Below are 26103 nucleotides of genomic sequence, written 5' to 3'. Positions count from 1 at the left end.
GAAGAAGAGAATGAAAGGAGGGATAATCTGATTCAAAGTAAAGAAAATATTACAGTCCATAATAAATAACAATTTTATGTAAAAATGAGAAGAAAAGTCAAATATGTGATAAGTATACATTACATTCTTTGCTCTATTAGATTCCTTTATTACCACTTGGGGCAAGTAGTTAACAGAGATAATATCAAAGTTGAGATTCGTCTGTAAAAGTAGAAGATAAGTCAGAATAACATTCATCCACTTTATATGAAAAATATCATTTAGTATCTATACTAGTCTATGAGGTAGAAAGGTGTAGTGGTTTGAATGAGAATGGACCCTATAGGCTCATATACTTGAATGCTTGGCCCCTAGTTGGTGGAACTGCTTAGGAAGGATTAGGAGGTGTGGTTTTGTTGGAAGGAGTGGCACAAGGGGTTGGAGGTTTCAAAAAGTTCATCCTATGCCCAGTTACCTCCCTTTCTGCCTCATGGTTGTGAACCAGGATGTAAACTCTCAGCTACTGTTCCAGTGCTATGTCTTCCTGCTTATTGTCATGGTCCCTGCCATGTTAACCATGGATTCATCCTCTGAAACTATCACCCCCCCAATAAATTGTTACAACTAAAAATTGCCTTGGTAATGGTATATTAACACACACACACACACACACACACACACAGAGAGAGAGAGAGAGAGAGAGAGAGAGAGAGAGAGAGAGAGAGAGAGAGAACAATAACCAAGGCAGGAGACAGTATTTCTATTCAATGCATGGATAAACTGAAGTGCCCAAAGGTGTATCTTGTCCAAGATTGCTCAACTAGAAAGTCATAGTCATGGGTCCAACTCCAGAAGGTCATCTTAGTGACTGCATAACACAAGGATAAGACATTATCTAAAGCAGGGTTGGTTCCTAAAAGAAGCAGATTGAATAACTACCAGAGAAGCTCACTTCAGTGGCCATTGTTCGATTAGTATATATATATATACACACATACACACACATACACACACACACACACACAAGTCTATGTGTTCAAATCTGGGGAGTGGGGCAACAACACTATATATATGCCCTGCATATATTAGAGAGAGTTTATAATTAGTTTAAACATTACTGTGTTTAGGATTAAACACAGTAATATACAATTTATGGTAAGTCATATATGGTTATATATTATATAGAGAACATGAACCTCTTCTATTATATATATGTATATAATAAATTATACATGATGATAAAGAATACATAAGAGCTGAACTTGTCTAAGAACATAACAAATTTGTGCCCCTTCTACTGGTCCTGGGATAGACACTTAGTTAAATACCTATAGACTTATATCTGTAAATGCTTATTTCTTAGTGGGAAGAGAGGTAAACTACATAAACCAATCATGCAGATATTGTAACCCCAGAGTTAAGAAACTGGCTTGTATTTTCCCCTCTGTTTCCTCAATTACTCATGCTTTAGACATGCTGAACTCATTCCCACCAACATAAACCAAAATGAGCAACAGAGCAGGCCTTGTAGATCCAAATTCTTTCAATAGTAAGGTATAGGGGTAGTTATTTCTATTTTAATTTTCAAAGAGAAAACTCAAGTATTCACAACACTATAACCACCAAAAAATAAAAATTATGTTACCCTCTACACACTCCTCCTTTTCCTGATTTTACATTTCAACAACTCTCTTGTATACAGAGGCTCCTTTATACCCTGCAGCCAAGTGAGGTCAAATCCCTTTATACCCAGTAGTTTTTTTTTTTTTTTTTATTAACTTGAGTATTTCTTATATAGATTTCGAGTGTTATTCCCTTTCCCGGTTTCCGGGCAAACATCCCCCTCCCCCCTCCCCTTCCTTATGGGTGTTCCCCTCCCAAACCTCCCCCCATTGCCGCCCTCCTCCCATAGACTAGTTCACTGGGGGTTCAGTCTTAGCAGGACCCAGGGCTTCCCCTTCCACTGGTGCTCTTACTAGGATATTCATTGCTACCTATGAGGTCAGAGTCCAGGGTCAGTCCATGTATAGTCTTTAGGTAGTGGCTTAGTCCCTGGAAGCTCTGGTTGCTTGGCATTGTTGTACTTTTGGGGTCTCAAGCCCCTTCAAGCTCTTCCAGTTCTTTCTCTGATTCCTTCAATAGGGGACCTATTCTTAGTTCAGTGGTTTGCTGCTGGCATTCGCCTCTGTATTTGCTGTATTCTGGCTGTGTCTCTCAGGAGCGATCTACATCCGGCTCCTGTCGGTCTGCACTTCTTTGCTTCATCCATCTTGTCTAATTGGGTGGCTGTATATGTATGGGCCACATGTGGGGCAGGCTCTGAATGGGTGTTCCTTCAGTCTCTGTTTTAATCTTTGCCTCTCCCTTCCCTGCCAAGGGTATTCTTTTTCCTCATTTAAAGAAGGAGTGAAGCATTCACATTTTGATCATCCGTCTTGAGTTTCGTTTGTTCTAGGGATCTAGGGTAATTCAAGCATTTGGGCTAATAGCCACTTATCAATGAGTGCATACCATGTATGTCTTTCTGTGATTGGGTTAGCTCACTCAGGATGATGTTTTCCAGTTCCAACCATTTGCCTACGAATTTCATAAACTCGTTGTTTTTGATAGCTGAGTAATATTCCATTGTGTAGATGTACCACATTTTCTGTATCCATTCCTCTGTTGAAGGGCATCTGGGTTCTTTCCATTTTCTGGCTATTATAAATAAGGCTGCGATGAACATAGTGGAGCACGTGTCTCTTTTATATGTTGAGGCATCTTTTGGGTATATGCCCAAGAGAGGTATAGCTGGATCCTCAGGCAGTTCAATGTCCAATTTTCTGAGGAACCTCCAGACTGATTTCCAGAATGGTTTTACCAGTCTGCAATCCCACCAACAATGGAGGAGTGTTCCTCTTTCTCCACATCCTCGCCAGCATCTGCTGTCACCTGAGTTTTTGATCTTAGCCATTCTCACTGGTGTGAGGTGAAATCTCAGGGTTGTTTTGATTTGCATTTCCCTTATGACTAAAGATGTTGAACATTTCTTTAGGTGTTTCTCAGCCATTCGGCATTCCTCAGCTGTGAATTCTTTGTTTAGCTCTGAACCCCATTTTTTAATAGGGTTATTTGTTTCCCTGCGGTCTAACTTCTTGAGTTCTTTGTATATTTTGGAAATAAGGCCTCTATCTGTTGTAGGATTGGTAAAGATCTTTTCCCAATCTGTTGGTTGCCGTTTTGTCCTAACCACAGTGTCCTTTGCCTTACAGAAGCTTTGCAGTTTTATGAGATCCCATTTGTCGATTCTTGATCTTAGAGCATAAGCCATTGGTGTTTTGTTCAGGAAATTTTTTCCAGTGCCCATGTGTTCCAGATGCTTCCCTAGTTTTTCTTCTATTAGTTTGAGTGTGTCTGGTTTGATGTGGAGGTCCTTGATCCACTTGGACTTAAGCTTTGTACAGGGTGATAAGGATGGATCGATCTGCATTCTTCTACATGTTGCCCTCCAGTTGAACCAGCACCATTTGCTGAAAATACTATCTTTTTTCCATTGGATGGTTTTGGCTCTTTTGTCAAAAATCAAGTGACCATAGGTGTGTGGGTTCATTTCTGGGTCTTCAATTCTATTCCATTGGTCTATCTGTCTGTCTCTGTACCAATACCATGCAGTTTTTATCACTATTGCTCTGTAATACTGCTTGAGTTCAGGGATAGTGATTCCCCCTGAAGTCCTTTTATTGTTGAGGATAGCTTTAGCTATCCTGGGTTTTTTGTTATTCCAGATGAATTTGCAAATTGTTCTGTCTAACTCTTTGAAGAATTGGATTGGTATTTTGATGGGGATTGCATTGAATCTGTAGATTGCTTTTGGTAAAATGGCCATTTTTACCATATTAATCCTGCCAATCCATGAGCATGGGAGATCTTTCCATCTTCTGAGGTCTTCTTCAATTTCTTTCCTCAGTGTCTTGAAGTTCTTATTGTACAGATCTTTTACTTGCTTGGTTAAAGTCACACCGAGGTACTTTATATTATTTGGGTCTATTATGAAGGGTGTCGTTTCCCTAATTTCTTTCTCGGCTTGTTTCTCTTTTGTAAAGAGGAAGGCAACTGATTTATTTGAGTTAATTTTATACCCAGCCACTTTGCTGAAGTTGTTTATCAGCTTTAGTAGTTCTCTGGTGGAACTTTTGGGATCACTTAAATATACTATCATGTCATCTGCAAATAGTGATATTTTGACCTCTTCTTTTCCGATCTGTATCCCTTTGATCTCCTTTTGTTGTCTGATTGCTCTGGCTAGAACTTCAAGAACTATATTGAATAAGTAGGGAGAGAGTGGGCAGCCTTGTCTAGTACCTGATTTTAGTGGGATTGCTTCAAGTTTCTCTCCATTTAGTTTAATGTTAGCAACTGGTTTGCTGTATATGGCTTTTACTATGTTTAGGTATGGGCCTTGAATTCCTATTCTTTCCAGGACTTTTATCATGAAGGGGTGTTGAATTTTGTCAAATGCTTTCTCAGCAGCTAATGAAATGATCATGTGGTTCTGTTCTTTCAGTTTGTTTATATGATGGATCACGTTGATGGTTTTCCGTATATTAAACCATCCCTGCATGCCTGGGATGAAGCCTACTTGATCATGGTGGATGATTGTTTTGATGTGCTCTTGAATTCGGTTTGCCAGAATTTTATTGAGTATTTTTGCGTCGATATTCATAAGGGAAATTGGTCTGAAGTTCTCTTCCTTTGTTGTGTCTTTGTGTGGTTTAGGTATAAGAGTAATTGTGGCTTCGTAGAAGGAATTCGGTAGGGCTCCATCTGTTTCAATTTTGTGGAATAGTTTGGATAATATTGGTATGAGGTCTTCTATGAAGGTTTGATAGAATTCTGCACTAAACCCGTCTGGACCTGGGCTCTTTTTGGTTGGGAGACCTTTAATGACTGCTTCTATTTCCTTAGGAGTTATGGGGTTGTTTAACTGGTTTATCTGTTCCTGATTTAACTTCGATACCTGGTATCTGTCTAGGAAATTGTCCATTTCCTGAAGATTTTCAAATTTTGTTGAATATAGGTTTTTATAGTAAGATCTGATGATTTTTTGAATTTCCTCCGAATCTGTAGTTATGTCTCCCTTTTCATTTCTGATTTTGTTAATTTGGACACACTCTCTGTGTCCTCTCGTTAGTCTGGCTAAGGGTTTATCTATCTTGTTGATTTTCTCAAAGAACCAACTTTTGGTTCTGTTGATTCTTTCTATGGTCCTTTTTGTTTCTACTTGGTTGATTTCAGCTCTGAGTTTGATTATTTCCTGCCTTCTACTCCTCCTGGGTGTATTTGCTTCTTTTTGTTCTAGAGCTTTTAGGTGTGCTGTCAAGCTGCTGACATATGCTCTTTCCTGTTTCTTTCTGCAGGCACTCAGCGCTATGAGTTTTCCTCTTAGCACAGCTTTCATTGTGTGCCATAAGTTTGAGTATGTTGTATCTTCATTTTCATTAAATTCTAAAAAGTTTTTAATTTCTTTATTTATTTCTTCCTTGACCATGTTATCATTGAGTAGAGCATTGTTCAATTTCCACGTATATGTGGGCATTCTTCCCTTATTGTTGCTGAAGACCAGTTTTAGGCCGTGGTGGTCCGATAGCACGCATGGGATTATTTCTATCTTTCTGTACCTGTTGAGGCCCGTTTTTTGACCAATTATATGGTCAATTTTGGAGAAAGTACCATGAGGAGCTGAGAAGAAGGTATATCCTTTTGCTTTAGGATAGAATGTTCTATAAATATCCGTTAAGTCCATTTGGCTCATGACTTCTCTTAGTCTGTTGACATCACTGTTTAATTTCTGTTTCCATGATCTGTCCATTGATGAGAGTGGGGTGTTGAAATCTCCCACTATTATTGTGTGAGGTGCAATGTGTGTTTTGAGCTTTAGTAAGGTTTCTTTTACGTATGTAGGTGCCCTTGTATTTGGGGCATAGATATTTAGGATTGAGAGTTCATCTTGGTGGATTTTTCCTTTGATGAATATGAAGTGTCCTTCCTTATCTTTTTTGATGACTTTTAGTTGGAAATTGATTTTATTTGATATTAGAATGGCTACTCCAGCTTGCTTCTTCTGACCATTTGCTTGGAAAGTTGTTTTCCAGCCTTTCACTCTGAGGTAGTGTCTGTCTTTGTCTCTGAGGTGTGTTTCCTGTAGGCAGCAGAATGCAGGGTCCTCGTTGCGTATCCAGTTTGTTAATCTATGTCTTTTTATTGGGGAGTTGAGGCCATTGATATTGAGAGATATTAAGGAATAGTGATTATTGCTTCCCGTTATATTCATATTTGGATGTGAGGTTATGTTTGTGTGCTTTCATTCTCTTTGTTTTGTTGCCAAGACGATTAGTTTCTTGCTTCTTCTAGGGTATAGCTTGCCTCCTTATGTTGGGCTTTACCATTTATTATCCTTTGTAGTGCTGGATTTGTAGAAAGATATTGTGTAAATTTGGTTTTGTCATGGAATATCTTGGTTTCTCCATCAATGTTAATTGAGAGTTTTGCTGGATACAGTAACCTGGGCTGGCATTTGTGTTCTCTTAGGGTCTGTATAACATCAGTCCAGGATCTTCTGGCCTTCATAGTTTCTGGCGAGAAGTCTGGTGTGATTCTGATAGGTCTCCCTTTATATGTTACTTGACCTTTTTCCCTTACTGCTTTTAATATTCTTTCTTTATTTTGTGCGTTTGGTGTTTTGACAATTATGTGACGGGAGGTGTTTCTTTTCTGGTCCAATCTGTTTGGAGTTCTGTAGGCTTCTTGTATGTCTATGGGTATCTCTTTTTTTAGGTTAGGGAAGTTTTCTTCTATGATTTTGTTGAAGATATTTACTGGTCCTTTGAGCTGGTAGTCTTCACTCTCTTCTATACCTATTATCCTTAGGTTTGATCTTCTCATTGAGTCCTGGATTTCCTGTATGTTTTGGACCAGTAGCTTTTTCCGCTTTACATTATCTTTGACAGTTGAGTCAATGATTTCTATGGAATCTTCTGCTCCTGAGATTCTCTCTTCCATCTCTTGTATTCTGTTGGTGAAGCTTGTATCTACAGCTCCTTGTCTCTTCTTTTGGTTTTCTATATCCAGGGTTGTTTCCATGTGTTCTTTCTTGATTGCTTCTATTTCCATTTTTAATTCCTTCAACTGTTTGATTGTGTTTTCCTGGAATTCTTTCAGGGATTTTTGCGATTCCTCTCTGTAGGCTTTTACTTGTTTATTAATGTTTTCCTGTGCTTCCCTAAGTGTGTTCATGTCTTTCTTGAAGTCCTCCAGCATCATGATCAAATATGATTTTGAAACTAGATCTTGCTTTTCTGGTGTGTTTGGATATTCCATGTTTGTTTTGGTGGGAGAATTGGGCTCCGATGATGGCATGTAGTCTTGGTTTCTGTTGCTTGGGTTCCTGCGCTTGCCTCTCGCCATCAGATTATCTCTAGTGTTACTTTGTTCTGCTATTTCTGACAGTGGCTAGACTGTCCTATAAGCCTGTGTGTCAGGAGTGCTGTAGACCTGTTTTCCTCTCTTTCAGTCAGTTATGGGGACAGAGTGTTCTGCTTTCGGGCGTGTAGTTTTTCCTCTCTACAGGTCTTCAGCTGTTCCTGTGGGCCTGTGTCTTGAGTTCACCAGGCAGCTTTCTTGCAGCAGAAAAGTTGGTCTCACCTGTGGTCCCGAGGCTCAGGTTCGCTCGTGGGGTGCTGCCCAGGGGCTCTCTGCAGCGGCAGCAACCAGGAAGACCTGTGCCGCCCCTTCCGGGAGCTTCAGTGCACCAGGGTTCCAGATGGTCTTTGGCTTTTTCCTTTGGCGTCCGAGATGTGTGTGCAGGGAGCAGTCTCTTCTGGTTTCCCAGGCTTGTCTGCCTCTCTGAAGGTTTAGCTCTCCCTCCCACGGGATTTGGGTGCAGAGAACTGTTTATCCGGTCTGTTTCCTTCAGGGTCCGGCGGTGTCTCTGGCAGGTGTCCTGCTGCTCCTGGGCCCTCCCCCACGGGAGCCCAGAGGCCTTATACAGTTTCCTCTTGGGCCAGGGATGTGGGCAGGGGTGAGCAGTGTTGGTGGTCTCTTCCGCTCTGCAGCCTCAGGAGTGCCCACCTGACCAGGCGGTTGGGTCTCTCTCTCACCGGGTCTGGGAGTCTCCATATGCTTTTCATTCCTGACCTCAGAGTTTCAGTATCCTGATTCCCCACATAGATTTCATAGGGGAGTAAATGGAAACTCTCTAACAAGTATAATGGGAGTTTTAAAAACATACATTTTACCTAAGGCTGAGATCCATTTCAAAAAGTTATCCAATAGATTTTTTTTCAAGTAAGCCCATTGCTCTGACATTCCAAAATATTAGAAAATAAGACTCTGATGACTATATTACCACTGCCTGGGACACAGTTATGTAGGAAAATGTTTTAGCTTTCTATAAATAAACTGTTTTAAGAGAGGGAAAAAAGGAAAAGCAGCAGGAGGAATATGTGGTACTAATGGAATTCAAAGACATCATATCCCCTAAGAGTTGAAATCCACCCACCTGACTATTGCAGCTAATATAGAAAGCAGGCTAGAGTCCAATACTGGAGCAATGGTAAATTAATCCTTTTATCCAAAGAAAAGCTGCAAATTCTGTTGTAAGATAGTTTCCATCACTTTAAAATGTGCAACAGTTAAACATGTACAAGACTAAACTCTAGCAAAGCACAGTCATTTTAGGCATTAATCCCTCTAGAATTCAGGTGAAAGGAGTTCTGCAGAATTAAGTCATTGGGAAAGGCAGTGGCTCAAAAGTGTGCATGTGAAGAAAAGGGCAGAGGCGTGCCTGAAGAATGGAGGTGCCTTTCCCATTCACATCCCTGAGAGCGTGGTCCACCTTACTGAAGACTCCACTTCTGAATCAGGGATTCCTGTTCTCAAAGCCAAGGCGCTCAGTAGGTTGTTTAAGAACAGCACATTGATAAGTGGATGGAGGAGTAGGAAACATAATGGTGACATGAGGAAACTAGTAAAAAGTGGAGTGAAGCCTAATCCAAACCCTCTGATTGAATATGGATTAATTGAATTAAGGATGTATTTGTTAGCCAGAGAGATAGTTCAGCTGATAAAAGATATTTGTTCCTGAAGCTGATGATCTGAGCTTTACCCTGGGATCTGACTCCTCTCAAACATGCCCCTCCCTGCATTCACAATATTTTTGAAAAATCATTCAGTATTGGCAACAGCTTTACTGCATAAACTGATCCAAATATACTCCTATTACAAGTCAAAGAAGAGAGGGTAAACAGTGTGTAAACAAATGTAGGTCTGCTGTTTTATTTATTTCTACATGTAGTCAACCTTGAACAGAGATAGAAACTCAATATAGCCCAGTCTACATAGCTAACAGAGGAACCTCAAACATTGTAACTCCCATGTGTGGAATTAAAGGGATCAGAACTAAGCAAAAATAAACGTATCCTTATTTTCATATTCTAACTGGAGTTGATACTTTCTTTAGTTTGAATATCTAAAACAAATCTTGATGATATTAGCATTATCCATGAAATAATATATGTACATAAATTAGGTGCTGATGACATGATTATAATAAGTCTAATTATCTGTAATCTGTATAAATATATACAATATATACATTTGAATGCATGTATATATGATTCTCTTTGAAATCTAAAATATTTTATTTTACTTATTTAAAAGCATTCTGAGAAGTAAACCATAGTTTTTCAAAAGAATCCATATAGAGTTCATGGACTAAAGGGAAATTTGCTAGCAGATGAAAAGATCTCCTATGGCTTTTGCCAGAATGCTGCTCCATACTGTTCAAATATAGCAATGGTAGAAACCCAGCCAAAAGATCCAGAATGATTGAATTCTAGTCTCCAACTTGTATGCATTTGGGGAAATTACTAATGTAGCTATTCATGCTATGACATGCCAGGGCCTATACTAAATACTTGGCAATATTACTTGTATATATGGTACTATTATATATTTTAAAAAGCTTAAACCTAAGAAATATTAAGTAACCCATTAAATTACTACATTTCTGGAAAACAGAGTATGGGAGTTAATATTTTTGAAAACATGGCTAAAGTTCCTACCTTACTTACCTCAGAAGAACTTTGTGAAACCCAACTGACTACCATCTGAATAATCAGATTTTAGATAGACTTTTTCAATTTTTCAAGGTAAGTAATCAATACTTTAAAATTATAATCATCATTATTGAGATTTTAAGTATATCAAACTTTAAGTTTTAGAAATAGTCAGTATAAAGGTAAGTTTCTATCAATGAGACTTCGTGTTATGTTCATGTTTAGGTGACAGAATGGCTAAAACCTGTTGAGAGACCTTTATTAGGGCTAGCTAGGGACCTAAAACCAAATTAACCATATGCGTGTCAGATTTTTATTTTTTATTTTTGCCACAGGGATGGATTAACCTCTTAAGTGAAATGTTCCTTCCATATGGCTAAAGGTTTTATTTAGTAACTTTCTACAAGGTAGGACTGGAAGGGGAAGTCAGTCTGTGTTACCAGCCAGTGTAAAGTCCCATGTTAGAATGGTCTAAACAAGCAAGGCTTGGTTAGCTAAACAAAATAAGCCTCTCTACTTCTGTCCTCAGCAGCTCTGCAAAATCTCCTGTGCTATAGGAAGGAACCTCTCCAGGGATAGACTCTTGAGAAGCCGTAGGTAGGATCCACTCACCTGACTAACAATGAAGAAGATAACAGTCATGGCAGCACAAGCCAAGGTGATCAGCATGAGGAACTTGAACCTGAAAATCAGACCCTATTAGGAAAGATAGGAAGAGCGTTTTAATACATTTTCATTCTCCCTCTCTCTCCATATATGTATATATTTATAAAAATTTACAAAAGCAAATATCTAAGAATGATAGTAAAATAATTTCACAAATTAATACCCTTCCTGCAGAGGTGAATGTAATTGAGGAAATTTTTGGACAACATAGCTTTTTTTAAATCTTTTATGAAACAGTGATGCTGGAGCCTAGTAAATTACATTCACAACAGGTTATGAGGCTGCCAATTTCCCTATAAACAGGTTATATAATTATCCATGAGGGTTCAAAGAAACCAAATGCAAGTTTTCTATAGTTGTAATAAAACCCTTCTCTGGTTGTGCATGGGGTACATATTAATAAAGTGAAACCGCTTTGGTTGAATTTTCTCATTTGTCACTCCAGCTCTGAAAATAAACTTGAGAAAGTAATTCTGGTTTAAAAAAAAAGGAATGGTATCTACTGATTAGGGTATCTTCTGTGCATATTGGCTACGCAGAACCCATGATTCTGCAGTTTCTCCTCTTTTTACATAGCAACCATTTAAACAATGGATCTAATCAATGTGTCACCTGTAATAGAGATTGGAGGAGGCTAGGTGTTTATCTTGAATAAGAAATATGGCCTATAAGCAGACTATTGAACTCTACACAAGCAGCCACTGGCTATTTTAGAGAATGTAAACTACTCCGGAGCCTGGGAATCATGGGTCAGAAAGTTTGCTCTGAGGATAAAGGTATTTGCACTCACAATTAGCAATCTGAATTTAATCCCTTGAACACAGAAGCAGAGCACTGAATCTACAGAGCTCTCCCTTGAGCTCTACACTTGTGCTGCGACATGCACACACACACACACACACACACACACGCACACGCACACGCACACGCACACGCACACGCACACGCACACACACGCACACGCACACGCACACACACACACACACTAAAAATCAGTTATTGATTTTATTCATGTCTGAAAAGTTGGAGATCATGGACATCATCTCTAGAATAAGTCATGATAGGTGCTTACCTCATAGTGCAGCCTCCGGACTTTGCTCATGGCTGGGAGGCTAGACTGTTTCCCACTGATGTTTCTGAATACTTGAAATACCATGAAACACAGAAACAGGAAGTAGAGGCAGAGGCAGATACCTGCCACAATGATGAAAGCCATCTGCAAGTGTACAGTGAAGGAAGGTTACGTTCACCAAGAACATGCGCTAAGAGGACATAGCACTCCTCTCAACTTTGTTTCCGATCGTTCAAGAGGTTTTGAGAAAGGCATTACTATTAAAGCCTGGTATTCTGATGCCACTGATTAGTGTTTTCTGACAAAAATTTTATAGAACGCGATATTCAAACTTTTCTAAAAAGTTTTTCTAAAAAGTCAAGAAAAGAGAAAAACTGTAGTTTATTCACAAATGTAATTGGGTTCCTCTTAGAGCTGGTAAAGCAGAACCTGTCTTTCAAGTACGTTTTGAGGAAATTCAAATGTGTCATAAATTGAAAAGCACTAGTATAGTGGATACAGGTTTCTAAATGGGAAGTAGTTTTAAAATTACTGAAAAAGTTCAAATAAAGATGCCTGAGTTCCATCCTAAAACTAACTAATCATACTTCCTAATACCAGGAAACAAGAGGAAACCACTATGTTGGGTTTGGAGGTTTCTATAAACAAGAGAGAGCTGCTCTGTGGGAGCAGATTCAGCAACAAAGGCAAGGGGGCCTGGCAGAGGATGGAAGGACACAGAGTAAAGGCATGGATTATGGATCCAGATAGTAAACCTACTGAGGAGATTTTGAGACACTAGAGCCCACACTGTGAGATAGAGAAGACAGTGTTGTCAGTAATAGCAGACAACCAGACTACAGCTGCTCTCTGTTCTAACAACTGCATCCAAAATCGCTTATATCTTTCCAATATTTTGACAGGTGTGAACTCTATATCCATCTTTCATTAACTAGTATATTTAGTACAATTCCTCCTTTTTTCTTATGACCAACAGTGCCCTGGAATAAAGAGAAGATGGTTATTTGCTGCAAGATTTGAAACTGTATTTGCTTCTCTTGCCCTTCATCCTATGTATATAATGAAAGTGGTGAACTAGACATTGTGATTGTTCCAGTGCGGTTACCATTGTGGGTTATAAAGTAAAACTCTTTCATCTTAAAGGTACTGATAGTATGTATTTTTTTTTTCTCACAAAATTCTGTGACACTAAGAAACTGACATAAACATTACCACTAGACACATATATTCAAGAGTACAGGTCAAGGCTTTAGCTGTTAAGGAAAAGCACAACCCTCTGTCACTCCAGGGGAGAGGTTTCTTCTCTTAGAATATTAAAGATGGTGTTTAGAATATTAGATGTTAAAACCAGAATCCTTAAAGAGGTAAGTTAATTCATTTTTGTTTCTTTACAGAAGTTATGCAGATGGTGATTATGTGGACCAACCGGAAGTCTCAGCATTACTCAAGAACTAATTACCTTAGTCTCATTCCCACAGAGCCTCAGGAACTGGATTACGCAGTGAAGCCACTGACAAAACTACACACAGGCCTGACTTCCCATGGAAGTCCTTCATACAGGTGACCTCAGATCCCCACTGAACCACAGAAGCCTTTCACAATGGTGACTTTGGTCCCAAGGTTTCTACAGTAGAAGTCTCTCCCACAGGTGACCTCTATTCTAGATCTCCCACAGGAGTAAGAAGGTGACTCCACAGCTTGGGGAGAAGCTGCTCCTCCTTATAGAATAGATGACTTAGGGTATCCTTAAGACCAGAAACTTTGAACTGAATCTAAAACTCTAGCAACAGGGAAAGCCTATACACTCCCACTCTGTGTGCTTTCACAGCCTGAAAACATAGTAATTCTTCTCATTACTTATCTCTAATTGTTATTATCAGTCTGAGGATCAAAGCCCTGGATGAGCTCAAACAGCGAGTATCAGCAGAAACACAGAAAATGATCATGGGGACCGGGCAGTTAGGGAGACAAACACGAAGCCTTGAATCTATCCAGGAAGGATACAGCCAGTTCTGTTCCAACATCTGTAGTCCAGATACTGTAGAAAGGATTTGTGAGTTGCACTCCTCTATAAAAACAAAAACAAACAAGATGAAGAGATAACACAAAGGCGGAACAGAGCTTCTCTTAACATTGCAACAGTGGAGTGAGACGGGGAATGTGGTAGGGGTAGGAGTATACTTTATTTAGAAAATAAACTTTACAGAGTATAAGGGATGCAGAACTTTAAAATATGAAGAGGCCAAGTGCTTTGCATGTATAAAGGACTAAACCTTTGACTTAGTACCAGCTTCATCTGAAGATGTTGACCTCTCCAATATTCCATCCCATGGATCCCCAACCACCATGCTTCATTTTAAAATTCTTCCTAGAAAGATAGAAGTAGACATAGAAAGGCACATTTCATCCTGGAATGACTCCGGTACCTGCTCACCTCTCACACATGTCAAATATGAAGAGGCAGAAAGAGCCAACAGCAATTGGTCCAACTTGCTTCCAATACCCTGCAATGTGATTCCGCTCATGTTGATCCTAAGAAAAATCAAATTGAAGAAGAGCAAATGTATTCCATAGGTGATCCAGCTAATTACCTGTTTGTGTTAGATAAACCACAGCATCAGAAACAAAAGAAATATAACTCAGTGTTCATATCAGCTGAGGAAGAACATTCACTAGAAAGTCATTCACTGGGGCTGTCAACAAGAAAGAGCACAGCATTGAAGGCTGACAGAGAATGTTCTTAGGGAAAACTTTGGCCCACAAAATAAATTGTTTATGAAGGTAAAATGATCTCCAGGAAATAAAACATTAAAGTATTTCATTGTGTCGAGTTTAACTCCTTCATCATCACAAGTCACACTTTTCTATCTCCACCATCTATTTCGAGTGCCTTGGGATGTAGCTCAGGTTAGCCTGAAGTCAAAATCCTCCTGTAAAACCTTCTGGTTTTGCCAACCGTTCAATATGACCTATTCCTCTTGATGGGCGGGGAAAAAATAGTCTCAGCCTCCAGGCAGAGATGGTAGCTTACACCGTCGTATTCTGGAAAAATCACTCTGGTTAGGGCCCTGGTGTCCAAATCTCACTTCCAGGGCATTTCTGCTGGAGGAACCTTACAAGAGCCTCTCAGGTGGAATTTAGTGTGGGTAAATTCTTATCTTCTTACACTGTCTCCTGCATGGAAACTGGCTTCAGAGACTTGGTTTTACTTATCAGATCATAATAGAACTGAAAAATAGTCCCTGTAGCAGCAAGATGGCTCAGTGGGTCAAAGTAACTACAGCTAATTCTGACAATAGGAGTTCAATCCCTGGGACCTACACAGTAGAAAGAGAGCACTTCAGGATACTGACCCTTGACTTACACACACACACACACACACATACACACACACACACACACACACAGAGAGAGAGAGAGAGAGAGAGAGAGAGAGAGAGAGAGAGAGAGAGAGAATAAAGAAATAAATGTAATTTAAATGAAAAAAATTTAAAGCCCCTTCTCTGAAGCCTAACATGAAAACAAATTCTTACTGACATAACTGCATCTTAGCCACAATGTAAGGATGACATCATTCTTATTTTTATTACAGTAACTCAGCCTATCTTAAAATAGAATTTGGTGCCATATAAAGAGGTCAGTATTCTTGGGTAATGGGGGTCACTAGGTCACTTGGTCAAGTAGCTGTCTGGAATAAAACCAAGGCCACACTCCTTCATGATTAGCCTGTTCTTAAGGCTGGGGCAAGCAGAGGAAAGTCAAAGGACAAGAAATATACTTTGTATGGTTCTCTTTCATTACATTATCACATTTTTTTTCTAACATGAAACACTATATACTAAGCCTTACCACTGCATTTCACAAGCAAGGGGCCTGAGATTGGGTGTACTTGTCTCAAAACACACAGCAAGTTACTAGTGAAACTTTCTTTGACCTTCCCGCAGCTGAAGAGAGGCAGAAGAGGGCAGGCTTCAGTTCAGCAACCTTCTTAGCAGCTATGGACAGAAAGATGTCCTCCCCCCAGGACTCACCATCATGTGCTCGCCACAGAAGATGATCCAGAAGGAAAGAAGCATTGCATAGAAGATGCCCTGTCGTATGTCACCAAATAACAGCATCCAGGTCCAATCAAATCCAATGGAAAACCATTCCACAGGGATATTGATAAAGGTCATGGAAATCCCAAGGGCAAAGATGACTCTGATGGGAAAATACCCAGAAGAGCCAGGTTACTCTGAATGGCAGACTTTAAAACTCTGAAGCCAGCTTTGAGAATTGAGATGTTATTTGTTCAGATTTTAGCCAATTAATCAATTTCTTAGCATTTATGGTAAGTTTCCATCCTGAAATGTAAAATGTCCAAGTTTGCATTCCAGAACGATGATGTCACACTACCTCTTGTATATCTAAATGAAGTCCCAAGAGATACACACTTTAACCCTATTGCCTTCTTAAATATGTATGCTTAATAACTACACCCTCTTACCTCTTCATAATATCCCTGATTCAATCATTAGTCACTATATCCTTGATGGCTCTTAATTATGGAAGTATATTTGTTTCAATAATAAATATACAACTATACATAAATTCAATTTTGCTTTTTCTCCACCATACTATAATTAAAAAATCATTCTGATTTATTTAAACATTTTTATATCCACAACACACATATGCTTATAAGGCATAAACCATATTCCAAGAATACTGTTAATACTAAATATACATATATGAGAAGGTCAATGTTTCCACCCAGGGAAACTGCATTTATTGGGAAAAACAAATAAAGAGACAGAAACCAAGTGCACAAAGAATTAAGGAACTAGGGATGAAATATGGTGTAGAGCAGAGTCTATGTGGTGCAGAGAAACTTGAAAGAAGCAGGAGTATTTATAGATCTACATGTAGCATAATTTAGGAAATGATAGAACACAAGAGCAGAGAAATTAGAGAGTCATGGATTCGGCAATGGGGAGAGGATGGGGAGGGGAACACCCATAAAGAAGGGGAGGGGCAGTGAACTAGACTGTTGCGGGGAGGGCGGCAATGGGGGGAGGGTTGGGAGGGGAACACCCATAAGGAAGGGAAGGGGGGAGGGGGATGTTTGCCCAGAAACCGGGAAAGGGAATAACACTCGAAATGTATATAAGAAATACTCAAGTTAATAAAGAACAAAAAAAACAAAAAAAAAAACAAAAAAGGAAACTTATAAAGTTAATCTTACAAGAGACTAGCAATCCAAGAAAAAGTTTTTCTTCACATGCACATATTATTTACTTGATTTTACCAACTTTTTTCTAAATTGAAATGTTTTCAATTTTGACATATACACAACTGCTTTGATTTTTATAACAATGATTAGTATTTTAACATATTTTTAATACCCCCTTCTTAGTTTCCCCTCCACAAGTCCCCCATTCTCTCCCTCTCTCCCTGCTTCTGTGAGGGCGCTGCCCCACCCACCCACGCACTCCTACTTCAGCACCCGAGCATTCCCCTACCCTGGCTCATCAAGCTTCCATAGCACCAAGGGGCTCCCCGTCCAGTGCAGATGAGGCTGGAGCCATGGGTCCCCTAACTTTCAGAGATTACCTTGGAATAAGCAGAACTAATAAGCAAGGGAAGTCCAAAATATCTCTGCCCTGGTTCAATAGTGTAAGAGGCTAGAAATAGAAGGAAAACAGTAATGAAGACTAGATGATGGTCAGCAAAGAATAGTAAGAAGAAAAAAATGAGGCAAGAGAAAGAAAAGAACAAGGCTATGTGAAGGAAAGGGGATAATTAGCTGCCTAGAATGCTCCTAGAATATTAGTCAAAGAAGGTAAAGACTAGAAACCCACCATTAATTAGGTTTGGACTGTGGAGGTGATTCCTGATCCTGTGAAATGACACAGTGGAGGTCAAAGAGAATTGGAGCAGATACTGGGCAAGTTTTTGAGGTGAGGATGCTTGTAAAAAGTAGAAAATGGTGTGCTGATTTTAGAAGGAGTGGAAAAAGAGAATCTTCTCATGGCATAGCATATGTCTATATAGTATTTATGGAAATAAGACAGCAAAAAGAAGAAGTTGTTGATGTGAGAAAGAAAAAGACTTTATTTGTAGGAGCATCATCCTGTGTTGGGGAGGGTTTGAATTCAATTGAGAGTAGAACAGTTCATCCATTAACAGAGAAAGATCTGAAAGCTGAAATGCGGATGAACAGCAAAGACGGGTTTGGGGACAAGCGGTCTGAAGACTTACAAATGATTTGCATGTGAAAGGAGAAAAGGATTCTATGATGATTCTTAATCAGTTCATCAGCTGAAGTCTCACATTGGCTGTCACACACAAAATAGGAACATGGCAAATTACGGGAAGCTAGCATTTCCTCAACATGATCTGAATCAGATCTTACTTTTCCAGAAGCACTGGAGGTCGGGACATCATGGTGATCCTTCTCCAATACCACACCATAATGATGAAGATGCTGGGTGTGAGGAAGGTCTTCATAGCAAACCATACCTTAGTGAAACCTCCATTTTGGTGGATTCCCTAAAGAAAACCAATTATAATTTTGAAGATGAATATATATTAGTGTTATTTTTTACAACCAAATACGAATGAGCAAACAGTTTGTTTACCCCGAAGTGTTCATCATCATAGAAGGTACTGTCCTCATATTACCCTCTGACCCCTCCTCAAAATTCATAGAAATATACTGAAAATCTTAAATATGGGCATGTGATGGCAAGGTATTAAGAACAAAGATTTTCCTTAATGTCTTCATTCAAATTCATCCTGCACTGGGCTAGATCTAGCCTGTGGGCCCCCACTCTGTTCTCGGCTTTTCCTGTCACAGGCCAGGGCATCCCCTATCAGCTCTGGCTGTCCCGTGCCTCAGATTGTGCTTTCCCACTCCCCGGAGTGGCGTCCCTATCACCTGACAGCCACCCGGCGACACAGTAGGGTAAGCATGGTCAACTTCCAGCATCCTGCCTTCCCCAGCAGCTGAGCCCTGTCAGGGGGCAGACCTGGGACCCCCTAGCCCTACAGCTCAGTAAGCAGCATTCGAAAGTAGTTTTAAATTTATGTTCATAACATGCCATTAAATGAGAAAACAGCAAAAAGCACAAGTTATTACAGATCAATTGCTATACTTCTCTGTACTTATACTTTTAATTTGCTTACTAATTTTCTTGTATGTATATGAATGAGTTTTGCTTTACTATGTGTCTTCCTTATGCTATGCTCTATACACCTTATTAAACAACACGGTAAGACCCTAAATTGTCACTGTTCTCACTAGCGTCTGTTTCTTCCATGGTAAAATATGTTAATTATTTGCTCTTATTTGTTATGCAGTAATGATCATACTATGACCTTATATAAAACTACAATAATTTTATGTGATCTTAAGATCACTTAAAGAATCCCGGAGCCCACACACGCATGGAAAGAGTCGCTGAACTCTAGCGTGGTGTTGCAGGTGCAGGCCCCTGGCATGCTGGCGGGGCTGTCTGCACCATCACGTGGGCATGAGCAATAGGAAGCTGTAGCACACCAGGCCCATGTTCTTATACCTTAAGCTGGAAACAAAGTAAAACAGCTTCTTTCTAATTTTTTATTTTCCCGTATGACTTGACTTTTATATTTTTACATATTCTTTGGGAAATTCACACAATATATTTTGATCACATTCTTTTCTTCCCCTAACTCCTCCAGATTCTCCTTTACCTCTTTATCAAACTAGCTCTATGTTCTTTTTCTCTTATTTAAAAACAAACCAAAAATTTCACAAAACAAATAAGCAATGGCAAAAACCAAGAATAAAACAAAACATGGAGTCCAGTCTATGGTGGCCAACTATCTCTGAACACAGAGCTTGCCATGAAGTGTGGTTAACATGAAGTGTGGAGCATCTGTTATTCCACTGGGGAAACTGATTTTTCCCTATTCTGACAACTGTAAGTTAAGAGCAGCTTCCTGGCTAGGAGTGGGACTTTGTGCTCACTTCCCCTCCTCAGTGCTGGGATTCTGTTTGGCTTTATAGCTCTTATGAGTGCATCTGCCCTGTTGTGTCTGTAAAATGCTGTCTTCTTGAAGTTATACAACACCTCTGGCTCTTGCAATCTTTTCATTCCCTCTTCACAAAGATTCCTGAGCCTTGGTGGTGGTAGAGGTGGTGTGTGTGTGTGTGTGTGTGTGTGTGTGTGTGTGTGTGTGTGTGTGTGTGATAAAGACATCCCATTTAGAGCAGAGCATTACAAAGCTTCTCACTCAGAATGTTGCACAGTAGTAGGGCTCTGTGTTAATTATCATCTGCAAAAAGAAGCCCATTCCCTGTTAAGGACTGAGGGGTGCACTCATCTGTGGGTATAACAGTATCTCATTAGGAGCCTTTTAATTGCTTTGTTCATTTGGAGAGTAACAACCGTATGTTTCCCCTAGGACACACAACCTGTCTAGTCTCAGGTTCTTGCCCTCATTAACAGTGTCAAGTATGGGTTCCATCTTATGGAGCGGGCTTTAAACCTAACCACTTAGAAGTGGTTAATTATTTACATAATATTTGGGCTACTATTTTACCAGTGGGCATATCTTGCAAGAAAGTCATTATTACAGTTTGCTAGTTGAGACGTGATTACTTTTTGTATGCACAGTCCTTTTAGCACTATGAATCTTAGTCAGTCGGGATGAAGCTTCAAATTGAAAGCAAGGTAGATTTTTCCATATTCTCTGTTTGTAGATGTTCAATTACTATTTTAATAAATTAATTAATTTTGGTGATCTTTTAAAAAAGACTACTTAATATACTAAGTGCAGAGACCTATGACTGGCCAAGGTATAGAGAATAAGAAACTGAATTCTCAGTCCTAAAGGAAAGTGTATTTATTACCCCTCCTCTCAAATTTCAGAGATCATTTCAGAAGAGGAGAGCAAAAGAGCCTGAAGGAAGCCTGAGCACAGGGAAGCATCATCGGGACACAGCAAGGTCAGAGCAGCTGTCAGTCCATGCAGAAAACCTGTACAAGCCCAAGCCAGACCCATTCCAGCATGGAGAAGGGGGGAGGTGTACAACTTTACCCCTAACCACAGAGCAATTGGCAACTTAGCTGCTAGGAAAGGAAGGGTAGGCTTTTATGTAAGAGTGCAGCCTTTGGTAAATAAATTAAGTACCAGTGGAAGAAAACACAACCAATGCCATTTTGGGCAGCACAAATCTGTCTCGAAATTCTTTTTACTATTTTTGTTTGTTTGTTTTTTTTTGTTTGTTGGTTGGTTGGAACAAAGTTGGAAGGAAGGGAGAGATAGATCTGGGAAGAGTTACGGTGCTGAGTATGATCTAAACATATAAAATCGAAATTTTCAAAGAACTCATTAAAAATAAAATATTAATATTAAAATCATTCAGACAATAATTGCTTTCTATAATCCCATGAAAATCATTTCTGTTTAGATTGTTTTAGCATGGTTATGTTGTTATTTCCAATTCTCAGATAATTCAATGGATAAGCAATAGGACTAAAAGAGACGTTTCCCTCTCATGTTTCCGGGTCCCTGTGTGTGCATAGAGATGAGAGAACTAAAACAGAATTCTTCTTATACATATATGATTACTGTATTCTTGACTCCTGTTTCAAGGTTACAGCCAGTTGGTTCATTTACATTTACTTACCACCAACCGAATGTCCTTTATTTCCCCAATTCCAACATTGATTTTCTTCTTCTCATTTACAGGTAGCCGGATATTTAGAAGGTAATACTTATGAGCCACTGACCCAATTTCCATGAAAGGAAGGACATCACATTCATAATGACGACCTTCATGCTCTGGGGTCTGGAAAAAGATTAGATGGGTTGAGACAGATTACTATTTCCAAAAGACGTAATGCATTTATTTGGCTTAAGCTCACATCAGAAACTTTTAAAATGCTAATGTGTTAAGGTGCACATTAAAGGTACAGATTTACAAGGCGCAATGAAATCCTGGTGCCCACTGATGTACTCCACAAAGCTGGAGAGAGAAAAAGGGGAGTAGGTGGAATCAGTTCTATTTGAGGTATAACTGAAAAAATTTAGGTAAATAGCAGATACTTCTTATTTGATACCTTTCTCAGTCCTAGAATCAACATTAGAGCTTTGCATCAGATTCTAGTCTACTGTGATTTAGGAAACTCTATATCTAGAGAAGGTCACCAGGGCTTGTGCATCCAGGAGGAAAGCTCTTGATGAAGCCCATCACAATCTAGATGATGGCTAATTATTTTCACAGTGAAATATTAGAAGCTAAAATGATCTTCCTTTTATTGATATAAAAAATCAGCAATACACTGGGGCTGGAAAATGACTCAACAGTTAAGAGCACTTGCTGCTTTTCCAGAGGACTCAGATTACATTCTCAACATCCATAAAGTAGCTCAAAACTAGTCAGTTGAGTTCCAAGGTACCTTATTCTGGACTCCATAGGCCACATACATGTGGTATACATACAGGAAAAATATTCTTACACATTGAATAAGATTGTCTTTAAAAATAAAAAAGGAAAGAAGCTGTACAAAGTGCCTTGTAGAGTGGGATTCATTTACTGAATATACTCATTCAAAATTTTCTTCACCCATCCTAAACTTCCTAATACCCCAAGAGGAAAGTGGGCAGGAGACAGCTGAAATTTTAACTATATAGACACTTAGCTGAGTTCCTAGGAAATACTCTTTTACGTCCTCACAAATTAAGAATGACTATATTATAGTAGGGAACTAAATTCTGGTATACTTCTCAAGGCATCCTGTATGTGTGTGGTGGTGTGGTGAACATGGTATACAGTACCATGTGCTGTAGCAGTCAGGGAGTATTTTTTCTGGATGCATAGATGAAAGTCTGCCATAAATACAATATCTCTATGTAGAACAACCTGATGTGTCCTGAATAAATGAATAGCAGTGAATTATTTCTCATTCCTAGTTCTGAAGTGTTACATGGGACAGTCTAATTTGTCAAAAAAGAGAAAAAATATGTATTGTATAATCCAGAGAGAAAATGAGCAGGAGTCTATAATCTAGTGTAAAAAAGATTCTGTATATAATGGTGGCAGGACCTCTTTAATGAACAGTCAGGACTTAGGAGTAGAGTGAACCTTCTGGCTTCCATGTGTGCCCTAGAGCTAACCCTGAGCCACAGTTCTCTGTAACCCAATCCCACCTGAGAGAGAGCTGGTCTCTGAGGAATGCTAGCACACCTAAGATCACAGGCTCAAAGGCTGGACAAGAGACAGCAAGACCAACTAACACCAGAGATAGAACAAGTACAAGAACATAAGCACAGAAACCAAAGCTGCATGGCATCATCAGAACCTAGTTCGCCCACCACAGCAAGCCTTGGATACCCCAACACACTGGAATAGCAAGATTCTGCTTTAAAAATCATGTCTCATGATGATTATAGAGGACTTTAGGGAGGACATAAATAACTCCCTTAAAGAAATACAGGAGAACGCGGGTAAACAGGCAGAAGCCCTTAAAGAGGAAACACAAAACTTCCATAAAGAATTATAGGAAAACAAAACCAAACAGGTGAAGGAATTGAACAAAACCATATAGGATCTAAATTGGAAATAGAAACAATAAAGAAATCACAAAGAGAGACAACCCTGGAGAGAGAAAACCTAGGAAAGAGATTAGGAGTCAGAGATGCAAGCATCACCAAAAGAATACAAGAGAGAGAAGAGAGAATCTCAGATGCAGAAAATACCATAGAAAAACATTGACACAACAGTCAAAGAAAATAAAAAAAGGCAAAAAGCTCCTGACCCAAAACATCCAGAAAATCCAGGACACAATAAAAAGACCAAACCTAAGGAGAATAGATATAGAAGAGAGTGAAGATTCAAAGTGCCAGTAAATATCTTCAACAAAATCGTAGAAGAAAACTTCTCTAACCTAAAGAAAAAAATTCTCATGAACACATAAGAAATGAAAAGGGTGGAAAAAAACAACAGAAACTGAGGAAATTAAAAAAAATTATCAGATCATACTACAACAGCCTATATTTAAAAAAACTGAAAAATCTGGAGGAAATGGACAATTTTCTAGACTGATACCAGGTACCAAAGTTAAATCATGATCAGATAAACCATCTAAATAGTCCCATAACCCCTAAAGAAATATAAGCAGTCATTAAAAGTCTCCTAAACAAGAAAAGCCCAGGACCAGATGGGTTGAGTGCAGAATTATATCAGACCCTCATAGAAGACCTAGTGTCAATACTCTTGAAACTATTCCACAAAATAGAAACAGAGGGAACACTACCCAATTAGTTCTTTGACACCATAATTATGCTTATACCTAAACCACACAACAAACCAACAAAGAAAGAAAATTTCAGACCAATTTCCCTTATGAATATCGACGCAAAAATACTCAACAAAATTCTGGCAAACCGAATCCAAGAGCACATCAGAACAATCATCCACCATGACCAAGTAGGCTTCATCCCAGGCATGCAAGGATGGTTTAATATACAGAAAACCATCAACGTGATCCATTATATAAACAAACTGAAAGAACAAAACCACATGATCATTTCATTAGACGCTGAGAAAGCATTTGACAATATTCAACACCCCTTCATGATAAAAGTCCTGGAAAGAATAGGAATTCAAGGCCCATACCTGAACATAGTAAAAGCCATATACAGCAAACCAGTTGCTAACATTAAACTAAATGGAGAGAAACTTGAAGCAATCCCACTAAAATCAGGGACTAGACAAGGCTGCCCACTATCTCCCTACTTATTCAATATAGTTCTTGAAGTTCTAGCCAGAGCAATCAGACAACAAAAGGGGGTCAAGGGGATACAGATCGGAAAAGAAGAAGTCAAAATATCACTATTTGCAGATGATAGGATAGTATATTTAAGTGATCCCAAAAGTTCCACCAGAGAACTACTAAAGCTGATAAACAACTTCAGCAAAGTGGCTGGGTACAAAATTAACTCAAATAAATCAGTTGCCTTCCTCTATACAAAAGAGAAACAAGCCGAGAAAGAAATTAGGGAAACGACACCCTTCATAATAGACCCAAATAATATAAAGTACCTCGGTGTGACTTTAACAAAGCAAGTAAAAGATCTGTACAATAAGAACTTCAAGACACTGAAGAAGGAAATTGAAGAAGACCTCAGAAGATGGAAAGATCTCCCATGCTCATGGATTGGCAGGATTAATATAGTAAAAATGGCCATTTTACCAAAAGCAATCTACAGATTCAATGCAATCCCCATCAAAATACCAATCCAATTCTTCAAAGAGTTAGACAGAACAATTTGCAAATTCATCTGGAATAACAAAAAACCCAGGATAGCTAAAGCTATCCTCAACAATGAAAGGACTTCAGGGGGAATCACTATCCCTGAACTCAAGCAGTATTACAGAGCAATAGTGATAAAAACTGCATGGTATTGGTACAGAGACAGGCAGATAGACCAATGGAATAGAATTGAAGACCCAGAAATGAACCCACACACCTATGGTCACTTGATTTTTGACAAAGGAGCCAAAACCATCCAATGGAAAAAAGATAGCATTTTCAGCAAATGGTGCTGGTTCAACTGGAGGTCAACATGTAGAAGAATGCAGATCGATCCATGCTTATCACCCTGTACAAAGCTTAAGTCCAAGTGGATCAAGGACCTCCACATCAAACCAGACACACTCAAACTAATAGAAGAAAAACTAGGGAAGCATCTGGAACACATGGGCACTGGAAAAAATTTCCTGAACAAAACACCAATGGCTTATGCTCTAAGATCAAGAATCGACAAATGGGATCTCATAAAACTGCAAAGCTTCTGAAGGCAAAGGACACTGTGGTTAGGACAAAACGGCAACCAACAGATTGGGAAAAGATCTTTACCAATCCTACAACAGATAGAGGCCTTATATCCAAAATATACAAAGATCTCAAGAAGTTAGACCACAGGGAAACAAATAACCCTATTAAAAATGGGGTTCAGAGCTAAACAAAGAATTCACAGCTGAGGAATGCTGAATGGCTGAGAAACACCTAAAGAAATGTTCAACATCTTTAGTCATAAGGGAAATGCAAATCAAAACAACCCTGAGATTTCACCTCACACCAGTGAGAATGGCTAAGATCAAAAACTCAGGGGACAACAGATGCTGGCGAGGATGTGGAGAAAGAGGAACACTCCTCCATTGTTGGTGGGATTGCATACTGGTACAACCATTCTGGAAATCAGTCTGGAGGATCCTCAGAAAATTGGACATTGAACTGCCTGAGGATCCAGCTATACCTC

At 39.2% G+C, this 26103-nt stretch overlaps 1 protein-coding gene across 4 annotated transcripts in view; it reads right to left on the bottom strand.

The window, feature by feature from the left end:
* The window catches only part of Wls (Wnt ligand secretion mediator), a 115339-nt gene that overhangs the window by 19318 nt on the left and 69918 nt on the right, over window positions 1–26103 (bottom strand). For all 4 annotated transcript variants that reach the window (NM_199408.3, NM_001085353.1, XM_039102736.2 and 1 more), the window contains 7 exon segments: window positions 21467–21628; window positions 18206–18342; window positions 15843–16011; window positions 14246–14343; window positions 13816–13879; window positions 11812–11955; window positions 10686–10769 (listed from right to left, as the gene is read on the bottom strand). In NM_199408.3, the coding sequence (NP_955440.1) occupies window positions 10686–10769; window positions 11812–11955; window positions 13816–13879; window positions 14246–14343; window positions 15843–16011; window positions 18206–18342; window positions 21467–21628 (858 nt within the window).

The sequence above is a fragment of the Rattus norvegicus genome, chromosome 2 (assembly GCF_036323735.1).
Source record: "Rattus norvegicus strain BN/NHsdMcwi chromosome 2, GRCr8, whole genome shotgun sequence".
Lineage (NCBI taxonomy): Eukaryota > Metazoa > Chordata > Mammalia > Rodentia > Muridae > Rattus > Rattus norvegicus.
This window is presented reverse-complemented; position numbering and strand designations above follow the sequence as displayed.